This window comes from Ammospiza nelsoni, chromosome 30 (assembly GCF_027579445.1).
Source record: "Ammospiza nelsoni isolate bAmmNel1 chromosome 30, bAmmNel1.pri, whole genome shotgun sequence".
In the NCBI taxonomy this organism is placed as follows: Eukaryota; Metazoa; Chordata; class Aves; order Passeriformes; family Passerellidae; genus Ammospiza; species Ammospiza nelsoni.
Window position 1 is genome coordinate 3714318 of NC_080662.1, and position 21084 is coordinate 3735401.

Genomic DNA, 21084 nt, shown 5'->3' on the forward strand with positions numbered 1-21084 from the left:
TCTGCAGCACTTGGCACTGCCAAGGTTTAAGTGCCTTTAAGATCTTTTAAGTGTCTTTAAGGGCTTCACCTTTCCCTGGGACATTATTGCAGAAAAACCTCACCCACTAAAAATAGATCTCTGGTGATTTCCAGCACTTCCAGACTGCTCTGATGGAGGTTTTTTATAAAAGGGACAGAGAAATTATATTAAAGGAGCACAACTGAACAAGGACACTGAACAAAACCTGCCTGGTGAAGAGTCCCCTCCTGCATTCCTGTTCCCATCTCTAATTAATGAAAATACTTCCCATGCCCTTCACTGGTTCCACCCTCACAAAATCAGTCCCATCCCCACACCTTGTTCCTGCACCTCCAAGCTGCAAGGCTGTAATTAAACATGGCTATGTGGTAACCCACCCTGTTTGTGGCAGTGTGTGCTTAGATAAGTAAATAAGCTGTTAAAGTGTCAGGGAAGACATTTAACCCATTAAAAAGGGAGCCCAGGCTTCCCTCTCTCTCTGCCACCTCAGTGGGGCAGCTCCTGGGAGGATTCTGACTCTTTCGCCACAGATTTGAGTCACTGGCACAGTGCTGAGGTTATTCAGCTCCAAAGGAGAAATTCAAGCCTAACTCAGTGCCTGGTTTTGCATTAAGAGCCTTCCCTGGGTTTGAGATCCCAAAGGCCAGGAGCTGGGTTTGGGTCACATCTCCCCACAGCCAGTGGTGCTTCTGGTGCTCCCTGGGGGCTGCAGCTGTTCATGGTGAGCTACAAACCCCCCTGCTCCCACCCAGCACAAAAAGAACCTAATTGCAATTATCTCCCCATTCTCATCTCTGCAATGAACAGGGATGACATAAACTACTCATATTTCCCTCAAATTTAAAGGTATGAAAACAATCCTGCCTCTGATTTGGGTGAACACCAAGGTGCTGATGGGGCTGCTTGGGGTTTTAGCACCATAGAAAAGATATTTGAGATTTATTTCATAAACAACCCCCACCCCATGTTCTTACATAAAAAAGCTTGCAAAGAAAGGCAATTCGTGTGAATTTTCAGAGCAGACCTCAATTTGACCTGAGTTATCTCCACAGCTAATTCCTATTAAGCAGACCAATTAAAAACTCTCCCCATTTTTGTATTTATTTTGCAGTGGAGATAAAGCCACTGCTGCAATGAAACCCACAGAAATTAAAGAAGTGAAATTAAATGCTGCCAAAATAAAAAATCCCCTCATGTTTCCTTTTTCTCCTCAAATGCCTCCTTCCTCCTTTAGCTTTTTAAAAAAATATTTTAATACATACTGCAGGGAAAATAAAATAAACTCAAATCCATTTTAAACCACAACATTTTCCAAGCCTATTTTAAGACTGTGGTTAAGCACAGGAACATGAAAGATTTCTGCTTGTTAAAAAAACAGATTCTGAGGCTGGGATCTGAAAGTTATTCAGAAATAAAAAATGCCAGGAACAAAACTCTCTTTTCACACAGTAATACCATCACGTAGAGCTTCTCATTAAATTGAGAGGGTGGAATAAATTCTTGTGGTTTCGTGGCACACAAACAAAACTTATTTGTGGCCGGGTGAAATTTCCAATAGGAAAACTTGCACTGGGTGATTAGAGCTCATTTCAACTCACTCCCTCTTCTTAATTAAAGTACTGGAGCACATTTTGTGCAGGCTGAACTCATTGCTGCTCAAAGAAAAATCAAATTTGGCTCTTTAATGTGTCTTTAAAATAAAGCAACTCCCTGTGGATTCATTTCTTTGAGCAAGAAGCACCTGCTGCAGGACAGTCCTCAGATCCCTGCAGTGGCAGCTTGTGACACTGCTGAGGGGACTCTGTGCTCAGGGATTTGGGACATGAGAGCTCCTTCCCCACCCTGCTGAGAGCCCCAGACAGGGGAGACCTTGGAGCAGCCAAGGAATTCCTTCTGTGGGGCAGGGACAGGACCAGGGATGGCTGGGAATGTGCCAGGGAGGGTCAGGCTGGATTTTGGGAAAGGCTCTTCCCCCAGAGGTGCTGGCACTGCCCAGGCTCCCCAGGGAATGAGCACGGCCCCGAGGCTGCCACAGCTCCAGGAGGGTTTGGACACTGCTCCAGGGATGCCCAGGGTGGGATTTTGGGGTGTCTGTGCAGGGCCAGAAGCTGGATCAGTGATCCCTTCCAGCCCAGAACATTCCATGATGTGCTCTGTCACCTCTCCCCCCACGACACATCCCTGGTTCTGCCCCTTCCCCTGTCCCTGTTTCCCAGGGGAGCTCTGGGTGGGGATCAGCCAGTCCATGGGGTTCCTACAGCCCTCCCAGCCCAGCAGAGCCCACCCTGCCCACAGTTGTGTCACACTCCAGCCCTGTGCCCAGCTGGGCTTTCCTGCCCTCGTGCAGGGCTGGCAAGGACAGGCAGAGCAGGGCCTGCATCTCCCAGGTGAGCTGGGCCCTCCAGGCAGCCCTGACACGGTGACAGTGTGACCTGTGCCAGGCCCTGCTGCTCCAGGGCAGGGACACCCACAGCGTCACCCTGCCTCTGTCACATGGCACAGCTGAACACTCTGAGACCCCAGGCCCCATTCCATCACTCAGTTCTGCCCCAGGCAGAGGCACAGAGCTCCCTGCAGAGCCCAGGCTGAGCTCCCCTCACAGCCACCATTCCCAGGCTGAGCTCCTCTCACAGCCACCATTCCCAGATTGAGCTCCCCTCACAGCCACCATTCCCAAGCTGAGCTTCCCTGCACAGCCACCATTCCTAGGCTGAGCTCCCCTCACAGTCTGAGCTCCCTTCACAGTCCCAGCCCCAGGCTGAGCTCCCCTCACAGGCTGATTTCCCCTCACAGCCACCATTCCCAGGCTGAGCTCTCCTCACAGCCCCAGCCTCAGGCTGATCTCCCCTCATATCCACCATTCCCAGGCTGATCTCCCCTCACAGCCCAAGCCCCAGGCTGAGCTCCCCTCACAGCCCCGGCCTTGGCACTCACCACGAACAGCCTGTGCCAGATCACTGCCCACTCCCCCCATAGTCACCATTCCCAGGCTGATCTCCCCTCACAGCCCAAGCCCCAGGCTGAGCTCCACTCATAGCCCCAGCCCCAGGCTGAGCTCCCCTCAGAAGCTGAGCTCCTCTCACAGGCTGATCTCCCCTCACAGCCCCAGCCCCAGGCTGAGCCGCCCTCACAGGCTGAGCTCCCCTCACAGCCCCAGCCCCAGGCTGAGCTCCCCTCACAGGCTGAGCTCCCCCCAAGGCCCCAGCCCAGGTGAGCTCCCCTCAGAGGGTGAGCTCCCCTCACAGCCACCATTACCAGGCTGCGCTCCCCTCACAGCCCCAGCACTCACCACGTACAGCCTGTGCCAGGTCACTGCCCACTCCCCCCATAGCCACCATTCCCAGGCTGGGCTCCCTTCACAGCCACCAGGCCCAGGCTGAGCTCCCCTCACAGCCCCGATTCCCAGGCTGATCTCCCCTCACAGCCCCAGCACTCACCACGTACAGCCTGTGCCAGATCACTGCCCACTCCCCCCAGGCTGATTTCCCCTCACAGCCCCAGCACTCACCACGTACAGCCTGTGCCAGATCACTGCCCACTCCCGCAGTGTGGCCGTCAGCTCCTGGCCGAGGGGCAGCTCACTGGGAATCACCGTCTCGTGCTGCCTGGGGAGAAGGGAGACATCAGAGAGAGTTTTCACACTCAGGGCTTGAACTTAATGGAAAACACCCTTTTTTGATAAATGAAAAAATGGAAATTCCAGAGGAGTTGATGTTCACACAATTCACTCACACATGATATCAAGACCCTTAAGCTGTTCTCAACACACACACATCCACATTCATCATCCATTTTTAATGCAAAATGCTTCAAGCTTCTTTCACTCCTCTTATTCCCCGTGGATTTGTTCCAAACGCAGGATAAAGAGACAGAAATTAAATTTGGAAGAATCCCCACATGCAATGGTAACAGTTACTTGAAAATAAGAGTTGAAAAGAAGTGTTTTATAAAGTTCCTTCCTTTGCAGCCGCTGTTTTGCTCTCACTTTACGAGCACAGATACAGCTCAAGGAATCCAAGGAGGAGTCATTTCCTCCAGTGTTTTCCAAGACAGGAAGGAATCCACGCTCCTGCTGGGCCCTGGCTGCCAGCAGGAGTCTGCTGTGGCTTCCAGGAGTCCCAGGGGAGCTGGATGGAGCCGGACTGACCCTCCCCACTACTGACTTGTCCAGCAGAGCTTCCTCAACCCTGCAAATCATCTCCTGCTGCCCCTACTCCCCACTGCTCTGCTTTGTCAGTGCTCCGAAAAATGGAATTATGCATTGCTAGTCCAGCTCAGGAGATACACCCTGGTTTTGTGACAGCCACAGCTGTATAAATTGGTTCTTTTGGGGTTTAAAGGGAATGAAATTCCCTGGGTTTTGCTGCCAAAGAAGTGCCAACCTACCCCCGGTCCTTCACGATGGCCTCTTTCAAATGGATGTAAGTTTCTGGGAAAATGCCCTAAAAATAAAGAGAGAAATTAAATAAATCAATCCTACTGTGGGATAGGATGTGACAGAAAGACATTTAACAAAAAACGGGGGAAAGGAGTAAGAAATGTCCCAGTATGCCAGGAAAAAAGGACAGAGAGGAGCAGCAGGTTCCACACGGGCAACTCAGAGACGCTGATTCCTTGTTTTACACCAATGACCCTCATCTTCCTGCAGAAAATGCTGGAAATTCCTGAAAATTATCAGTCACTGCCATGAAATATTCCTGGAGTCAGGCTACCCTGTGCTCCCTAGAAAAGCTCCCACCACCAGCACCTGCAGAAATTCCCAAATTTTTGTTGTTGCAGAGAAACCTTCTGGAAATGCTGGAATCCTTTTCTGTTCCCTTTTCTCCCCTCTTTATTCCTAAAAGCAGAAGCTGTGGGGGATGTTACCACAGGAGAGGTGCCAGCATTCCTGGGGGAACCTGGACTTCCAGGCAGCTTCCAGCCCAAGCTCCAGCAGCTTGGCTGAGAGCCAGGGATGTGTAATTTCTGGAATATTTTCCAGTCAAAAGTCTGATGTTCCCATTAAACATAACTAATGCTGGATGTGCACAGGTCCCAGAGCATCATGATAAAGCAATAATCTCCTGTATGGAGATGGGAACAGGTAATTTTGGAAGCTCCAACTGCATTCCTCATGCTTCCAATGGAGGAATTCCCAACACATGGCTCTGAACTTTCAGCTCAAGGTCATTGATTTCTGTCACTAAGGACAGGAGTCCTGCCTGAGGTTAAGACAAGAAATACAGGAGTTTTCAGCACCAGATGGGGTCTGGCAAGGTGAGAAATTAAAATGGGAGCCACCCAAAAGTGAGGTCGTACCTTCTTGGATTTATTGCGGAGTGTGTATCCTCGGTACCAGCCTGGCAAAGCAAACACAGATATTTGTATTTCATTAGTTCCTGTTGACAGCAATTAAATACAAATTGTGATTCTCACCACCTCTCTACAACACCAATTTGGGATCCACTCCTGGGAAGACAGCTCTGTTTGTAGGAGCTGAGCTCCCTGCCCTGACACAAATCCTGTTTATCAATCCTACCTTGATAAGATCTAAAAATTGTAAGACAGAAGCAACAATTGTGCTGCCCAGGCCTCAGGAGCAGATGTCTCTGAGAGAACATTTCTCCTCTCTTTGGCACCTGGGTTTTACCCAGGATTTCCATGGAATGGCTTGGCTTGGGTTGGGAGGGACATTAAAGCCCATCCAAGGAGATTATGTCCAGCTGAGTGGCAGCATCAAGAAGGCAAAGGGGTTTAAGGGAATAATCAGGCAAAGAAGAGAGGAGGGGAGACTGGTTTCTCTGGGTTCGGTTTTAATTTTTTTTTTGTGGATTTTTTTTTTTGTGGTTTTATTGTTGGTCCCTCCAATATTCCTATATTTATCAAAGAAAGTTCTATAAAGAACCATGGATCTGACACTCCTCAACCATAAATTAGAGCTTAGAATGATTTAATTCAGGTTTTTTGGAGTATTTTTATATGCATGTGGTTGTATTTCTATTTATTTATTTTCTGAAATGCAGCTTTGTGCCCTTTCTCCAGCAATCGGTAGGTACCTCCACCTCAAAACTTCCAATATTCCAGTAACAAGTTAGGAGGAAAGAAGAAATTCCATTTCTTTCCACAGGAGGAAAACAAGATTATCCATTGCTCATGGAGCCATGGATGAGGTCCTGGATTAGGGATGAGAAGATTTAGGTTCTATTTTTATCTAAGTTGTCATTAATTGAAGGGGAAAGCACAAATTACTCAGGGTGGGAGACAGAGCTCATGGCATTTACCAGGAGGGATTTCAATCCCATTTAACACGTTCAGCCCTTTGACAGCACAACTTCCTCCTGCTTCAAAGGGCCCCCTGGCCTTCCCCCCATTCCTGTAAAATATTTTGCAATCATTGCATAAAAGCACATTGGGCCAGATTGTGCAAAGCTGTTTCTGCAAGCACCTCATGCAACTTGTGTCGGAATTCTGCTCCCACCTTCAATAACTTTATCCATCACTAACAGGAACATCAGTCTTTGGGCAGTGGTCAATTAATTACATGATTTCTTCTTAAAAAGAAACCCAAAATCTGCTTAAATCTTAAATCTGTTTAAGTGTTTTGAGTGTTTTCCCCAAGCAGAGATGGGCTAAAAATGGAGAAAGGTTTTGCAGTTGATGATGACATGAAAAATTTCAGCTGCTCAAACACTCAGACAGAAATCTGAGTGAAAACAAAAAAACAGCAGACTTGCAAAGAAATTACTAAAAGTTTGGGGTTGTTGTTTTGTTGGGTTTTTTTAGTTGATCAAGTCCTCAACTTTACCCTTCAATAAGTGGATTTGATGCAGTATGGAAAAGAAAAAATCTAAGGACAACACCGCAGTGATGATCGAGCTCTCCCCTGTGATGCAAGGCCAGGTCACATGTGGGACCACAAGGTCCCTGTTCCTCCTCCTGGGGGCCCGTCCTGTCCCACAGCACTCAGGGCATTGCTTCACCCTCCCCAGGGCTGACTGAAAGCAGGAACAAATTCAAGGTAAACTTCTTTTCAGCAGAACAGAACCTGCCAGGGGTCACGGTATGTGAGCACACATTCCTTCCACCCACAGCTCCCCTGAAATCCTACAGCTAACAACAATCATGATCAATCCTGCAGATTGGGAGAGGTTCCCCTCAACAGCAAAGCATCCTCCCAGCTCCCTGCTCAAGGACAGACTCCCTGCACTGCAGCAGCCTCCAAAGTCCTGGAGGCAGCGAGGTTCCTTTTCCAATCCCTGCTTTTCCTGTATTGTGCAGCACGTGCACAGTGCTGAACCCCTGGCAGGCAGGAGGAACATGCACTGAGTGTCTTCTTGTCAGGGGAAGGAGAAATCTTGTCCAGAGCTCCTGCCCTTCTGCAGGCAGAGACACGAGGGGAAAACAAAACCTTGTTCTGCAGTGTGGGACCTGAACTAACAGCCCCGGGATCCGCAGTGGGTTTGGCTCTGTGTGTGTAAAAGGAAAAAGGATCCAAGAAAAGAGATCTGAGAGCTCTCAGGTGTCCTACCCAGATTGTTACGGGCACACAGAAACATCCCTGCAAGTGTTCGCATCCCTGGAAGGGCCCAAGGCCAGGATGGAACAATCTGGGAGAGTGGGAGATGGCAGGGGGTGGGACAGAACGATTTTAACAAACCTTCCAACCCAAAGCATTCAATGACTCCATGGACAGCTTGTACTGGAAATATCTGGAACCTTCAGTCACACTGCTCAGCCTGTGGTTTCCCTCTGACCTCCTTCCCTATGTCCCTTATCCAAGCTGGAGCTGAATTTCCAGGGATGTCACCCCCTGATGAATCCCTGGCACAGGGGAGCTGCAGGTCAGAAAAATGAATCCATTTCCCTGGGTCATCCCCTTCTGTTATTCCCTGCCTTGTTATCCCTGCTGTGTGTGATCCCACTGTGTGATTCCCCTTGTGTTATCAACCCCTGTGTGATCCCTTCTCTGTTATCAACCCCTGTGTGATCCCTTCTGTGTTATCACTGCCTGCGTGATCTCCTTTGTGTGATCCTTTCTGTGTTATCACTCCCTGTGTGATCCCTCCTGTGTTATCATTCCCTGTGTGATCCACCCCTGTGTTATCACCCCCTGTGTGATCCCTTCTGTATTATCACTGCCTGTGTGATCCCCCCTGTTTTATCCCCACTGTGTTATCACCCCCTGTGTGATCCCCCCTGTTTTATCCCCATTGTGTTATCACCCCCTGTTTTATCCCCACTGTGTTATCACCCCCTGTGTTATCACCCCTTGTTTTATCACCCCCTCTGTTATCACACCCAAATCTTCCCAGGTGCCTTCACCACCCACCCCAACTGCATCAGCCTAACTTGGAAACTGGGGCTTGGAGAACAAGAGGCCAAGCATGTTCAGAGCCTCAGCCCCAGTCTGGGTGGGATTTTGGGGTGTCTGTGCAGGGCCAGGGGTTGGACTGGATGATCCCTGTGGGTCCCTTCCACTCAGGATATTTTGTGATTCCAGCCCTTGCAGCTGCACCACAATCAAGCAGGGATTTTGCAATTTCCGGAAGTTTCCTGGCACTGTGAGGCAGCACAGGAGCAGCACCTGATTGCAGGGACTGCCCAGAGGGCTTGGGAGCCACTTCAGGAGAGGTTTGAGAGCTCAGAGCTGCCCCAAAATGCACCCAAAATCCCCTTTATTGCCTGGGCCTGAGCCCCAGAGCAGCTCAGCTCTCTCAGGGCTGTGTCTGGGACCAGATGACACTCACTGCAAACACCAGAGCCCAGCTGGGATGGATCCACCTGGATCCCTGCAGAGCCACAACCCCAGAGCACAGAGAACTCCAGGAGGCTGAGGAAGGCACCGCTGCTGCCTGCCAACAGCAGGAAATGCAGGAATGTTCTGGAACACCGGGAGCACCAGCCCTGGGGCCATGGTGGGATGGGCTCCTGAGCATCCCGGGCTGGGCAGTGACAGTGACAACACCCAGGGGCTGCTGCTGCACCCAGAGCCTCTGCACAGCCCCAAAACTCCCCTGAACCCCTAAGGGATGGCACTGACAGCCTGGGAATGCCCTCAGCTATGGGCAAGGTAAGGTGACCCAAAAATGACTCCACAGGGCATCTTCCACCCCAAAAATGACTCCACAGGGCATGTCCCAACCCAAAAATGACTCCACAGGGCATTTTCCACCCCAAAAATGACTCCACAGGGCATCTCCCACCCCAAAAATGACTCCACAGGGCATGTCCCAACCCCAAAAAATAACTACTCAGGGAATCTCCCAAAAAATGCCTTCACATGGCTTCCTCCTCCAAGCCCCAAAGAATTATTTTATAGGGCATCTCTCAACCCCCAAAAAATCCCCAACACCATTTTTAAGGGCATGTCCCAACCCCTTAAAAAATTACTTCACGGGAATCTCCCAGCCCCAAAAAATGCCTCCACAGGCCATCTTCCATCCCAAAAAAGAACTACCTGGGGAATTTCCCAGCCCCAAAAATGCCTTCATGGGCCTTCCTCCTCCCACCCCGAAGAATTATTATTATCTCAACCCCCAAAGATGATTACACAGAGTTTGCTCCAACCCCCCCAAATTATTTCCCATATTTCATTATTTCACAGGGCATCTCCAGCCCCAAAAAAGAACTACCTGGGGAATTTCCCAGCCCCAAAATGCCTTCACAGGGCTTCCTCCTCCCACCCTAAAGAATTATTCTATGGGGTATCTCCCAACCCTCAAAGATTATTTCACAGAGTTTGCTCCAACCCCCCAAAATTATTTCACAGGGCATCTCTCAACCCCCAAAAAACCCCCAACACCAATTTTAAGGGAACCCCTTAAAGAATGACTTCATGGGGCATCTCCCAGTCCCCAAAAATGCCTTCACAGGGCTTCCTCCTCCAAGCCCCAAAGAATTATTTTATAGGGCATCTCTCAACCCCCAAAAATGATTTCACAGGCTTTGCTCCAATCCCCAAAAACTGTTTCACAGGGCATCTCCAGCCCCAAAAAATTACACCACAGGGCATGTCCCAACCTCCCAAAAAATGACTTCATGGGGAATCTCCCACCCCAAAAATGATTCCACAGGGCATCTTCCACCCCAAAAAAGAACTACCTGGGGAATTTCCCAGCCCCAAAAATGCCTTCATGGGCCTTCCTCCTCCCACCCTAAAGAATTATTTTATAGGGCATCTCTCAACCCCTCAAAACATGATTTTACAGGGCTTGTCCCAACCGCCACAAATTATTTCACATATTTCCCATATTCACATATTTCATTATTTCACAGGGCATCTTCAGCCCCAAAAAATGACTCCACAGAGCATCTCCCACCCTAAAAAATGACTCCACAGGGCATGTCCCAACCCTCCAAAAAATGACTTCATGGGGAATCTCCCAGCCCCAAAAATGCCTCCACAGGGCAATTCCAGCCTTTCCTCCCACAGAGCCCCCGCCCTGGTTCCATGGAAACTTCTCCTCACTCGAGGCTTGTGTGTCCAGATAAGAGCAGTGATTAGAGGAACAAAACCAGTCTTTATCAGCTCTAGTGGTGAGCAGGCAGCATTAGCATGAAAAGGAGCAGAAAAAGCCTCTTGTGAGAATGTTTATCCTCCAAAGCAGACCCCCAGAGAGCTGGGAACACAGCTGAGAGCTGATATCCCAAAAAAAGAGATTCGGGAAGAATAAGAAGCTCCTCCCAGGCAGGCAGAATATCAGAATGGGGAGGGTTTGAGGTGAATTTATGGGAAATTAGAGCAGAGTCACCATCTCTGCATCTCCTCCTGTACACTCCCAACTGTCTGGCCTGGATTTCTGGCTGCTCTTGCTGACAAAAGGGAATTTTTGGTGCCCTGAGGTGCCTCAGCCACAGATTCCTGCTCCCCACTGATGGCTCAGCATCTGGGAGCCATCACTTTCCCCTCCACACATGAAAACATTCACGTCTCTCCCAAACTATTCACAGGCAATTTTCTCCTGACAAAGCTCCAAACTGGGAGATTTCAGGCCAAAAAAAAAGGTGCCATTTATGTATTCATTCCTTGTTCCTGTCTCTGTTGAACTGATTACAAGAAATAGGGGCAAAACAATTATAAAAAAATTAAAAATAGGGAGAAAGAAGTAAATCTCCCAAATTTTGGCAAGTCCAAGATGCCTCCTCTTCCTGAGGGAGTTCTCCTCCCCCTTTTCTGTGTCTTTTTGCAGAACCATGTCATAAATCAGTGATTTCCATGGGGTATTTCCCTTTTTCCCCTCTCCCCCACCACGATCACCCACAGGGGGTAAAACCACGACAGAATCTGCCAGGACTGGGAGATGCTCCCAGGTCTGAGCATGGAAAGGGAACAAAGGGCCAAGAACAAACGAAAAAGGAGCAGCTCCCTGTTCTCAGTGCTGATCCTGAGCACAGAATCTTCATTCAAATCAATGCTGCTTGTTGAAAATAATTGGATTTATATTTTACCTTTGAGTTTTGGAGAGGGAAGCAGTGACCAGAGCATTCCTTAAAATGACTGAATGGCTCTGTTCCAGTCTCAATATTGAAATCGTTGTCAAAGAGTCAAATTTGATAGGGAGAGTTGAAACACTCAAGAGTCATTTTAATCTTTAAATTAAGAACTTTGTTTACTCTGTGGTTTACATTAAGGTATGAAAAATGTCCCAGTGAAGGACGAGGAGAAACAGCCTAAAAAGGGCATGGAAGCTCCACAACTGGAGCATTTTAACAACATTTAATGCCAGTTTGTGATATTACAACACCAAACAACATGAACTATGAACTAATCAGCCCTTCCCTCTCCTTTTCTACCATCCACTCAGATCAAGAACTCACTCAGGTTAAAAACTAAGGGTTTTTTTAAAATTATTATTCTTATTTTCCAGCAGGACCATGAGCACAGATGCCTGGCCTGGCCCAAAGAGGAGCCAAAGCAAAGAGGTGAAACCAGCAGTGAACAGCCAGAATTAAATGTTTCTTTCCCTTTTAGTGCTGCCTTGAGATGCTGGTGAAACCTGACCTTGATAAACTCTGCCTGGAACAGCACAGAGATGAGAAACCCTCTGCATTTCTGCATTTTAACACTATTTTAAAAATTAAGAGGCAACAGCAAATTCTGTGCTTTGGGGTATAACAGGAGTTGAAAATACAATCTAAAATTTGAAAAATAATCTTGATTTGTCCCTATTTTCCTCTCAAAGCCCCTGTGAGCTGCACCTACCTTCATACATCTCCAGGATGTGAACAGTGTCCCCTACCTGCAGGGACAGCTCCACGTCCTGCACGGCCTCATAGTTGTAGATGGCTGAAAAATGGGGAGAAAAAGGGACAAATCAGAACCATGAGGGAATCAGCTCTGGGAATGGGCTCTCCAAAGGCAGGGCAGGGTTTGGGAAAAGGAACAAAGGGATGGAGTCACCCTGGGTATGGGACCCACTGGGAAAGGGCACCATGGACCAATCCCCAGAGTTTATCATGGAGAAGTATCACTAACAGACAACAAAAGGGGTTTTACCTTCCAGACAGGCCTGGGACACCTTCTGGGGAGCTGAGCATTCCCACCTGGCCAAAAACCTGCCCACAGAGCCACCAGCACCTCAGGCACATCACTGCTGCAATTCTCATTTTTCAGTCTGTCTCAGGGTAACTCCAGCATCAGAACACATCAGAAATGGGATGCTGTAATAAAACCCACCCCATCCCACACCAAACCACTCCTTCCCAAACCAAATCACACTTGTTTGCTGCCAAAGGCTCTCCCCAGTCAAGAACCAATTTTAGCACCAAAACTTGGGATTCTGTGTGAATTTAATCCCTCCCAAAGACAAAGTTAAGCTGGATGCTGATGGGATTTCCAGGGGGAAGAGGATTAAGTGCTGGAGTGCCTTTTCCCTGGGACTTGCTGCAGATTCACCGGGCAAAGCAGAGCCCTCCCTGGGGCCAGGTGAGAAAGTTTAGATGGAATTTCCTTCCAAACCAAGTAAAAAGACATAAAATCAGTGAAATGCTTTGATGTGGATCAAGGAATTGTCAGCAAAGTCAGAGCAGATCAAACCCAGACCCCCTGATTTATTTAAAATACTGATTTAAGAATAGATCACATCCTAAATGTAGCAATGAAATCCAAAATTTCAGCAATGAAATCTCCCCAAACACAAAGTTCCCATATTTATGTATCCCTAAGGAAATCCATTGGTGAACAAACACATTTGTTTTAAAGAAGTCAAAAAAACCAGCCAAATATTTTCAGAGGACAATTCATGAAACTTCCCAAGGTTTGGGTTTGAGGAGCTCTGGACTGGAAATGAAATAAATAAATAAAAACCAGAGCTCTTCTGCCAGGAAATTCCCATGGAGTGCCTCCCATTCCCATGGGGTGAGGGGCTCTGCCTCCTGGCACGGCTCCAGCACAGCCTGGGGCTTTCACCACCACAAACTCTCTCCCAGATCAGAGCTTTCCTCACAATATTGTGGCTACAAACAGCCCAGCAGGAGCAGCCTGGGGATGTGCATCCCTGCAGGATCCCTGACCCCAGGCAGGGTTTGCTCCCTGGAGCCACACACTCATGGACAATGCTCCGAATCCATGGTTTCCACAGGACCACGGGAATTTTACTGCACATCTGCTCCTAAGAGCTGCTTCCACACCCACCTTCCTCTCCCTCCCCACAAAGGGGCTGCAAATCAGGATTTTAAAGCTGGCTGGTGAGCTGGCTGTGTGGCTCAGACACCTTAAACACCCCAGACCTGGCCCAGAAGTAAAAATTCCATTCACATTCTAATAGAAAAATCTGGATAATGCTCGTGGCCAAAGCTGAATGTGAATGAGAATTGTGGAGTGGTTTTGGGTTGGGAGGGGATTTAAATCCCATCCAGTGCCACCCTCTGCCATGGCAGGGACACCTCCCAGTGTCCCAGGGTGCTCCAGCCTGGCCTTGGGCACTGCCAGGGATCCAGGGGCAGCCACAGCTCCCTGGGAATTCCACCCCACCTTCACAGGGAAAAATTCCTGCCCAACATCCCATCCATCCCTGCCCTCTGGCAGTGGGAGCCATTTCCCTGTGTCCCGTCCCTCCATCCCTTGTCCAAATCCCTTCTCCAGCTCTCCTGGAGCCCCTTCAGGCCCTGCAAGGGGCTCTGAGCTCTCCTTGGATCCTTCCCTTCCCCAGGTGAGCATTCCCAGATCTCCCTGGATTCTTCTCCAGATGAGCATTCCCAGCTCCCCTTGGACCCTTCCCTGGACCCAGCTGAGCATTCCCAGCTCTTCCTGGATCCAGCTGAGCATTCCCAGCTCTCCCCAGAATTTCCCCTCTCCAGGTGAGCATTCCCAGCTCTCCCCTTCTCCAGGTGAGCATTCCCAGCTCTCCCCAGAATTTCCCCTCTCCAGGTGAGCATTCCCAGCTCTCCCTGGATCCAGCTGAGCATTCCCTGCTCTCCCTGGAATTTCCCCTCTCCAGCTGAGCATTCCCAGCTCTCTCTGGAATTTCCCCTCTCCAGGTGAGCATTCCCAGCTCTCTCTGGAATTTCCCTTCTCCAGGTGAGCATTCCCAGCTCTCTCTGGAATTTCCCCTCTCCAGATGAGCATTCCCAGTTCTCCCTTCCCCAGATGACCATTCCCATCTCTCCCAGCCCTGCAGGGGGGTTCCAGCCCTGGAGCACCCCCAGTTCCCCCCTGGCCTGGCCCCTGCAGGGCTGCTGCACCCAGGGATTCCCACACACAATCCCCACATGCCCCCGTGGGTTTTTCTGGGACAATCACCCATTATACAAACACCAGGCTGCATTTTTCCCATCAGCTGCTGCCCAGGGAAAGGTGGGTGGACGCAGGCCCAGCCTTCCTGCTGGGAACACAGAGTTAATTGAGCCCCAATAGCGCCAGGGAGGACCCAGCCATCCCTTCCCCTTCCTGAAGATCACAGCAGCCACAAGACAGAACCAAGCCCTGCACTCCCCATCCCTTCCCCTTGCCTGCTCCACCAGGCAGGTTTCACATCCCAACACGCAGCATTTACAACCTGGAGGAACTCCCACATCAAAAAAAACAACCAAAAAAAGTCAATTTTATCTTTCCTTGCCCTGCCAGACTGAACTAAGCCAGAACAGAGGGTCACTGTCTGAAACCTCCTCCCTCATGCTTATGTACAAGATTATAAAAGACAAATTGCTGGCATATTTTCCCTGGGAACTTTGCTGGTTGCAAGGGATGTTTCCTGCTGCTGGAAGTCAGAGCTGTCCCCAGCCATCCCATCTGCAGGGATTTGTGCTGGGAGCCCCCTCCGTGACCTCTCACTGACTTGAAAGGAAAAGGAAGCTTCACATCACAAACATGGGCATGGTGTGGAAAAATAAAACCCCTTCACTTAAATCCTGACAGAGCAGCAAGAAAGGAAGAAGGAAAAATAATACAGAGACTTTTGTATTCAAATTTGCAGCAATATCTGAAGTTAAGTCTTTTTGCTCCGAGCTAAACTTCAGCTGTGATTTTGTCCTTTGAAATTCACTTCAGAGTGTTGATCCTGCTCCTTTCATCATCCCAGATGAAAAGCAGCACTGAAATTGAGGAAATTTAATCTAAATAAGGAGGCAGAGGTGGAAAACACGAGCCTGGGTTTGTTTAATGATCATTTCTTTGAGGATGACTGGAGGCAATGTCTCACGTTTGGTTTGGTGCTTCAGTTTGGTTAAAAGGTGAAGAATGTGTTTTCCAAGGGCACCCAGCCCATGGAATCCATCAGCATTGGAAAGGGCAGCAGATAATTCCATGAGCAGTTGATTTTATGGCACAGCCAGGGCCAGAACTGAAGATAAGCAGCAATTTTCATGCTCCAGGGCAGAGGGTGATTCCTCAGAGGGGCTGGAGGAGGAACCCTGAGGGCATTGCACAACCTGGGGGCTGCTCTGCCCCAAAGTCACCCCAAAGCAGGGACTGCAGGAGTGGCACAGGAAACCTGGCAGAGCCTGGGCTCCCCAGGGCTCAGGAGGGTGGCACAGGGAGCAGCTCTGGGCACAGGTCAGCCCCAGCACACAGCCCTGAGCCAGGGCCACCCAGCAGCACTCACAGGACAGGCCCTCAGCACCAGGCAAAAACAACAAGTACAATAACAACAGCACAATTGTACTGCAAGCAAAAACCCCCAAACACACTTTAAAAAGCCCACCAAGCTCCTCTGTGTGCAAGAGCCCAGGGAGAAGCCTCAGTCTGCAAGAGGTCTGTGAGCAGCTCATGGAACCTGAGCTGGGGCTCAGGGAACCAGGGAAAGATGTGGCATTGTCAGGGGAATGGCTTCAAAGTGACAGAGAGGAGGGTTAGATGGGATATTGGGAAGGAATTCCTCCCTGTGAGGGTGGGATGGAATTCCCAGAGCAGCTGGGGCTGCCCCTGGATCCCTGGCAGTGCCCAAGGCCAGGCTGGAGCACCCAGGACAGGGGAAGGTGTCCCTGCCACGGCAGGGTGGGATGGGATGAGCTGGTAAATCTCTTCCAACCCAACCATTCCATGATTCCATGTTTCTGTTAATTCCTAGACCCCATTTTTCCCACAGATTAATTCCTTTCCAAGACTGCCCTAAAGGCCAAGCTGGGCTGAAATGCCTCAAAACGCAAAGAGAACGAAGCAGCAAACATCACACACAATTTCTGTGTAACTGAAATGAGAAGGAAATGGAATCTTCCCCTCCATGAGGGCACTTGAAATGTGAATTATTGGCCGGAAAACAGAGCCCCTGCAAGATCCATTATCTGTGAGTTGGCTCTGAAGCCCCTGCCCCACCCAGCACAAAGACACAACAGCCCTGTCCAAATGCCACGTCCTGCTCCCCCTGCCCCCCATCTGCCAGCAGAGGCTGGGGCTGCTCCCCAGAACAAAGGATTCCATTCAGGAGCCCAGCCCCAGCTCATTCCATCCCTCAGCCCCACAGCCAAACCCCAGAGCCAGAACCAGAGTGATTTGAGCTCTGCTGCAGCACCCAGGAATGGCCTTTCTGCAGGACAGCCCTGCTTGGAGGAGCCCGGGATGGTCCCCGGTGCCAAGATCCAGCCAAATACACAGTGGCTTTATTGAAAAAACAAGGAACTACCCAAGGAATTCATTCTTCACAAGAACAAAGTCTTTTTTATGTATGGAGCAAAAACATTCTGGTAACTTCCCAGGAATTCGTGTCTGACAAACTGAGAATGGCTTAATTAAGATTTAGATGTCAGGCTACTTCTGCTTCAAAAGAAAAAAAAGTAATTCATGGTTCAACACTGGGAAATATGGACATTTAGTCACTGTTATGGGAAAATTCCCACTCCTGGATGGTGGTTGCTGCCATTCAGATCAATTCCAAAAGTTCTGATTGAGTGCTGAGCATTTGGGGTGTCAGCAACTCAGATTTCATGGGATTATGCAGCTGGAAATGCTTTCATTGACAGCCACCCTTAGACAGCAGAGTGCAGCTGCAGGCGGCCCATCCCTGCCCAGGGAATGAGAGGATCTCTAAGGTCCTTTCCAGCCCCAAACTCCTGGAATTCTGGGGATTTATGACTTCAGCACCTTGTGCACTCCCTGGTCCAGGCTGACCTCACACAATGATCACACTCCACATTTCTAAACTGGGTTATCTCAGAAACGAGCATGAAATCATCTGAGCAATGACATCAGCTGCCTCTGCAGGAGGATGGGACGCGCCCTTTGTAATCTGGATGCTGTCACTGTGGGGTTTTACATTCACCTGTTGTATTCACATTGTTATTATCCTGTTTCTAGAGTCCTGTACCTTCTAGGTGGTTTTTTCATGAGCAGCTCTTCTCAGCAGTGCCATTCCTCGTGGCTTCATCAGGGCTCCTCCAAGGCTCTCAACCCACCCCCTTTTATCCCAGTTATCCTCATTAGCCACAGCTGCCACCCAATTAAGGACATCACAGCTGTAGCACATTTAGAACAACTAGGATCAGGGCAAGGCCACTTACACAATACATATATTTTACAAGGACTCCTACTACATTCACCCTCTCCTTGGGAACCAGGAGAAAAGCAGGAGGAGCCACTGCCCTCCAGAGGCTTCCAACACCTCCAGCCTCAGACTGCTCCAGGAGCCAGACCCGAGTGAGGGTGTGCCCTGCCCACCTGCCCAGGACAAGGACTTGATACACCCTTGATCAAAGCCTGAAAGATTCCCTGATTTCCTGTGAATAATGGATCACCTTGGAGTGAGACAGGCAAACGATCAGAGGTTTCACAGACTCTGTCCTGCCCAAAGAGCCCAAAGGGAAGTGATTCCCAGATGTGGGAGCAGGGAAGGCTTTCAGCCGTGCCCTCACCATCTCTGGGCTAATCCTGTCTCACTCGCCATCCGGGGCTGGATCAGATCCTGGCATCAATGGTTTAATCTCCTAAAGCCTGGATTGCTTTAGGAAAAACAACCTCACAGCCCAGCCCATGGGAATGGGGAGGCTTTCCTAAGGTTACACAAGGCTCCCATGGGATGATCCCATGGCCTCTTATGGCTTTAAACACCCCAAACCCACAGGCAGCTCCACAACAGTGCTCTGGAGCAGGGACAAATGAGTCCCTGGATTTTAATTAGAGCTTCTCAGATCCAAATCAGGCAAACTGACATCACTCAGAACTGCTGAAGCACGAGATATCCTGATTGTAAGGAAAAAAAGAGATAATATCTGTATTTTCATGCCTGCAGAATCCCCATCCGTCACCTTCCCCTCAAATATTTGTCACAAAGTGTTTACACCACGGTATCTGGGTAAAAATAAGGAATGTTCAGTTCTCAGAGTGCATCTGAACTGCACACAGGACACAGATACACCCTAAACACCCAGATTTGGGCCCAGCACAATTTCACCCCAGCACAAACTGTTTTGTCTCAGAGTGCTCAGGGCAGAAGGAGCCAAACTTCAGCTGCTCCTGTGCTCTGACCCTCACAGACACTCTGCTTTATTTTCACCCAGTGAAAGCCCACACACAAACCTTTTGCTGTGTCATTTTCTTCACTGGCCTCTCCATTTCCTTTATTATTTTCACTCTGAAGGGCCCTTGGGGGTTTTAAGCTCAGATAAGGAATTAATCTACATGAGCTGTCTCAGCTTCTGTCTGGACTGAGTGCTGTGAGCCAGAGGAGAAATAAATCAGTGCTGCCAGTGGAAGAGCCAGGCTGCTCCTGAATTTACAGCACCCAACCAGATCTAGGCCGTGATTTCAGAAAAAAGAAACCAACCAAAACAGCCAGACCTGCAATTCCAGTCCCCTTGGAACACCAGGAAATGTTCCCTTTGCAGAGACCCAGCTGGAAAAACAGCCTGGCCTCTCTTCACACCTCTGTACATTTTATCAGCTTTGAGGCATCTCTTTATGGTGCTCTTCAGGGTTTGGCCAGGAAAGGTTGGGCCAGGTGATCCTTGAGGTCTCCTCCAACCTGATCTCCCCTGACGCTGTGATTGCCCAGGCTGTGGTTTGGGAATGCCCCAGCTTTGCTCCAGTGCATCCCAGTGAGAGCAGCACAGGAAAAGGGCAGATAAATAATGAAGCTTAGCCTGAGCATCAAACAGCTTGTAAGGCTGCAGTGCCCCAGGCCTGGTGATCCCTGCCAGGGTTAAAGGTACTGATGTTATTGTCCTCCCAGCCCTGCAGCTTTGTTCTGCCTCTTTGGGATCCCAGCACCAACACCCAGACTGAAGGATCAGTATTCTCCCAAAAATACATTAAAACATTTAAAATAATCACCCTGACCCATGAAATTGTTGTAACATGACCACAGCACAAAGGGTTTAGCCACTGGTTTACGAGGGGCAGAGCCTGGTTTGTGCTCAGCCCAGCCTGCTGGCCTCACTGCAACTCAACACACCTCAATTTTATATTATGGTTTTCCTTTGTTCCTTTGGACAAAGAGACCTGGGAGAACACAAAGCCATTCTTGGGGCTGTGCCCTCCACAAGAAGGAGTTTATACCCCACAGTACTGTGGCACTAATTCTGATTTAATAACTGCACAGCCCTAGCAGGGCTCTGAAACCCAACTCCACAAAAGCAACCTCTGATTTAATTCTGATTTTTACAGCCTGTGAAGATGCAGTGTTTGTTTACAACACCCACACAACTGCAACTGGATTTCACCAAGTCTGGCTGTAATTACCTTTCCTCCTGCAAGCTAAAAGTGCAATTTGTGCTTTGGTACTTTAACTACAACACAGTAACTTTCCCAATAATAGTTTCAGGCAGATTTGTAAAAGCAAGACCCCAGCACTCCATAAATTGGACTGATCAGCTCGTTTCCAACTTGAAAGCGTGTGGCACTTTCAAAAGAATTAATTGAATTTGCCACTGGCCTGAAATGACTGTCCCAGTTCTCACTGGGCAAAACATAAAAGCAGGAGGAAGAAAACTTGGAAATGCCCTGCTCAGAGCTGTGACTGCTCCCAGGCTGAGCTCTGCTGTTTGCAGGGGCAGAGATGAGGGGGTTAAGGAGCTATAAAACATCTGGGCACAGGGTCCAGCTGTGCCTGGGGGCTGAACTGCACCACAAAGGAACCCTGAGCTCAAACTTCAGCACAACCAACAGCAAATCCAGGGTAAAACTGCAAACAAAACCCACCTCAGTAACAGCTGGGAATTTGTAACAGGGGCTCCAACACCCTCCCTGCCCAGCCACGGCTCAGGAGGAGACAGAGCAGCTCTCCCATAGTCTGGGGAAAGAACTCACAGCATGGCTCAGCCCATTGGGAGAAATTTGGGATTCAGTGCTGAGGGAGTTTTTAGCTCCACTGGCAAACCCCTGCATGGAAACCCCAGAGCTCTCTGGAGCTGGCAGGGGTAACAAGGAGAATTTCTGACATGCACAACAATGGGATTGCCATTCTGCTCACCTAAGGTGGACTTTGGGGCACATTGACCTTCCCTTAATGGCCTGGGGCTCACTGATCCCATTCTGCAGAACAGAGCACATCAGGGAACTGGCACTGCACAGACAGACTGGTTCACAGCTCCTCATTTCCACAGAAATGTGAATTCCAAGGTGTTTTTCTCTTGCCAGCTATCCCAGGTAACAAGAAATAGGGGAACAGGGTTAAAATGAGGAGCAGGAAATCTTGGCAAGGAATGGGGGTTGGCTCT

At 49.3% G+C, this 21084-nt stretch overlaps 1 protein-coding gene across 1 annotated transcript in view; it reads right to left on the reverse strand.

The window, feature by feature from the left end:
- The window catches only part of DOCK5 (dedicator of cytokinesis 5), a 79379-nt gene that overhangs the window by 50905 nt on the left and 7390 nt on the right, over window positions 1–21084 (reverse strand). Inside the window, exons 2-5 of the mRNA XM_059490684.1 lie at window positions 12203–12286; window positions 5320–5360; window positions 4408–4463; window positions 3530–3626 (exon numbers count right to left, since the gene is read on the reverse strand). Coding sequence (XP_059346667.1) covers window positions 3530–3626; window positions 4408–4463; window positions 5320–5360; window positions 12203–12286 — 278 coding nt within the window. The remainder of the gene's footprint in view (window positions 1–3529; window positions 3627–4407; window positions 4464–5319; window positions 5361–12202; window positions 12287–21084) is intronic.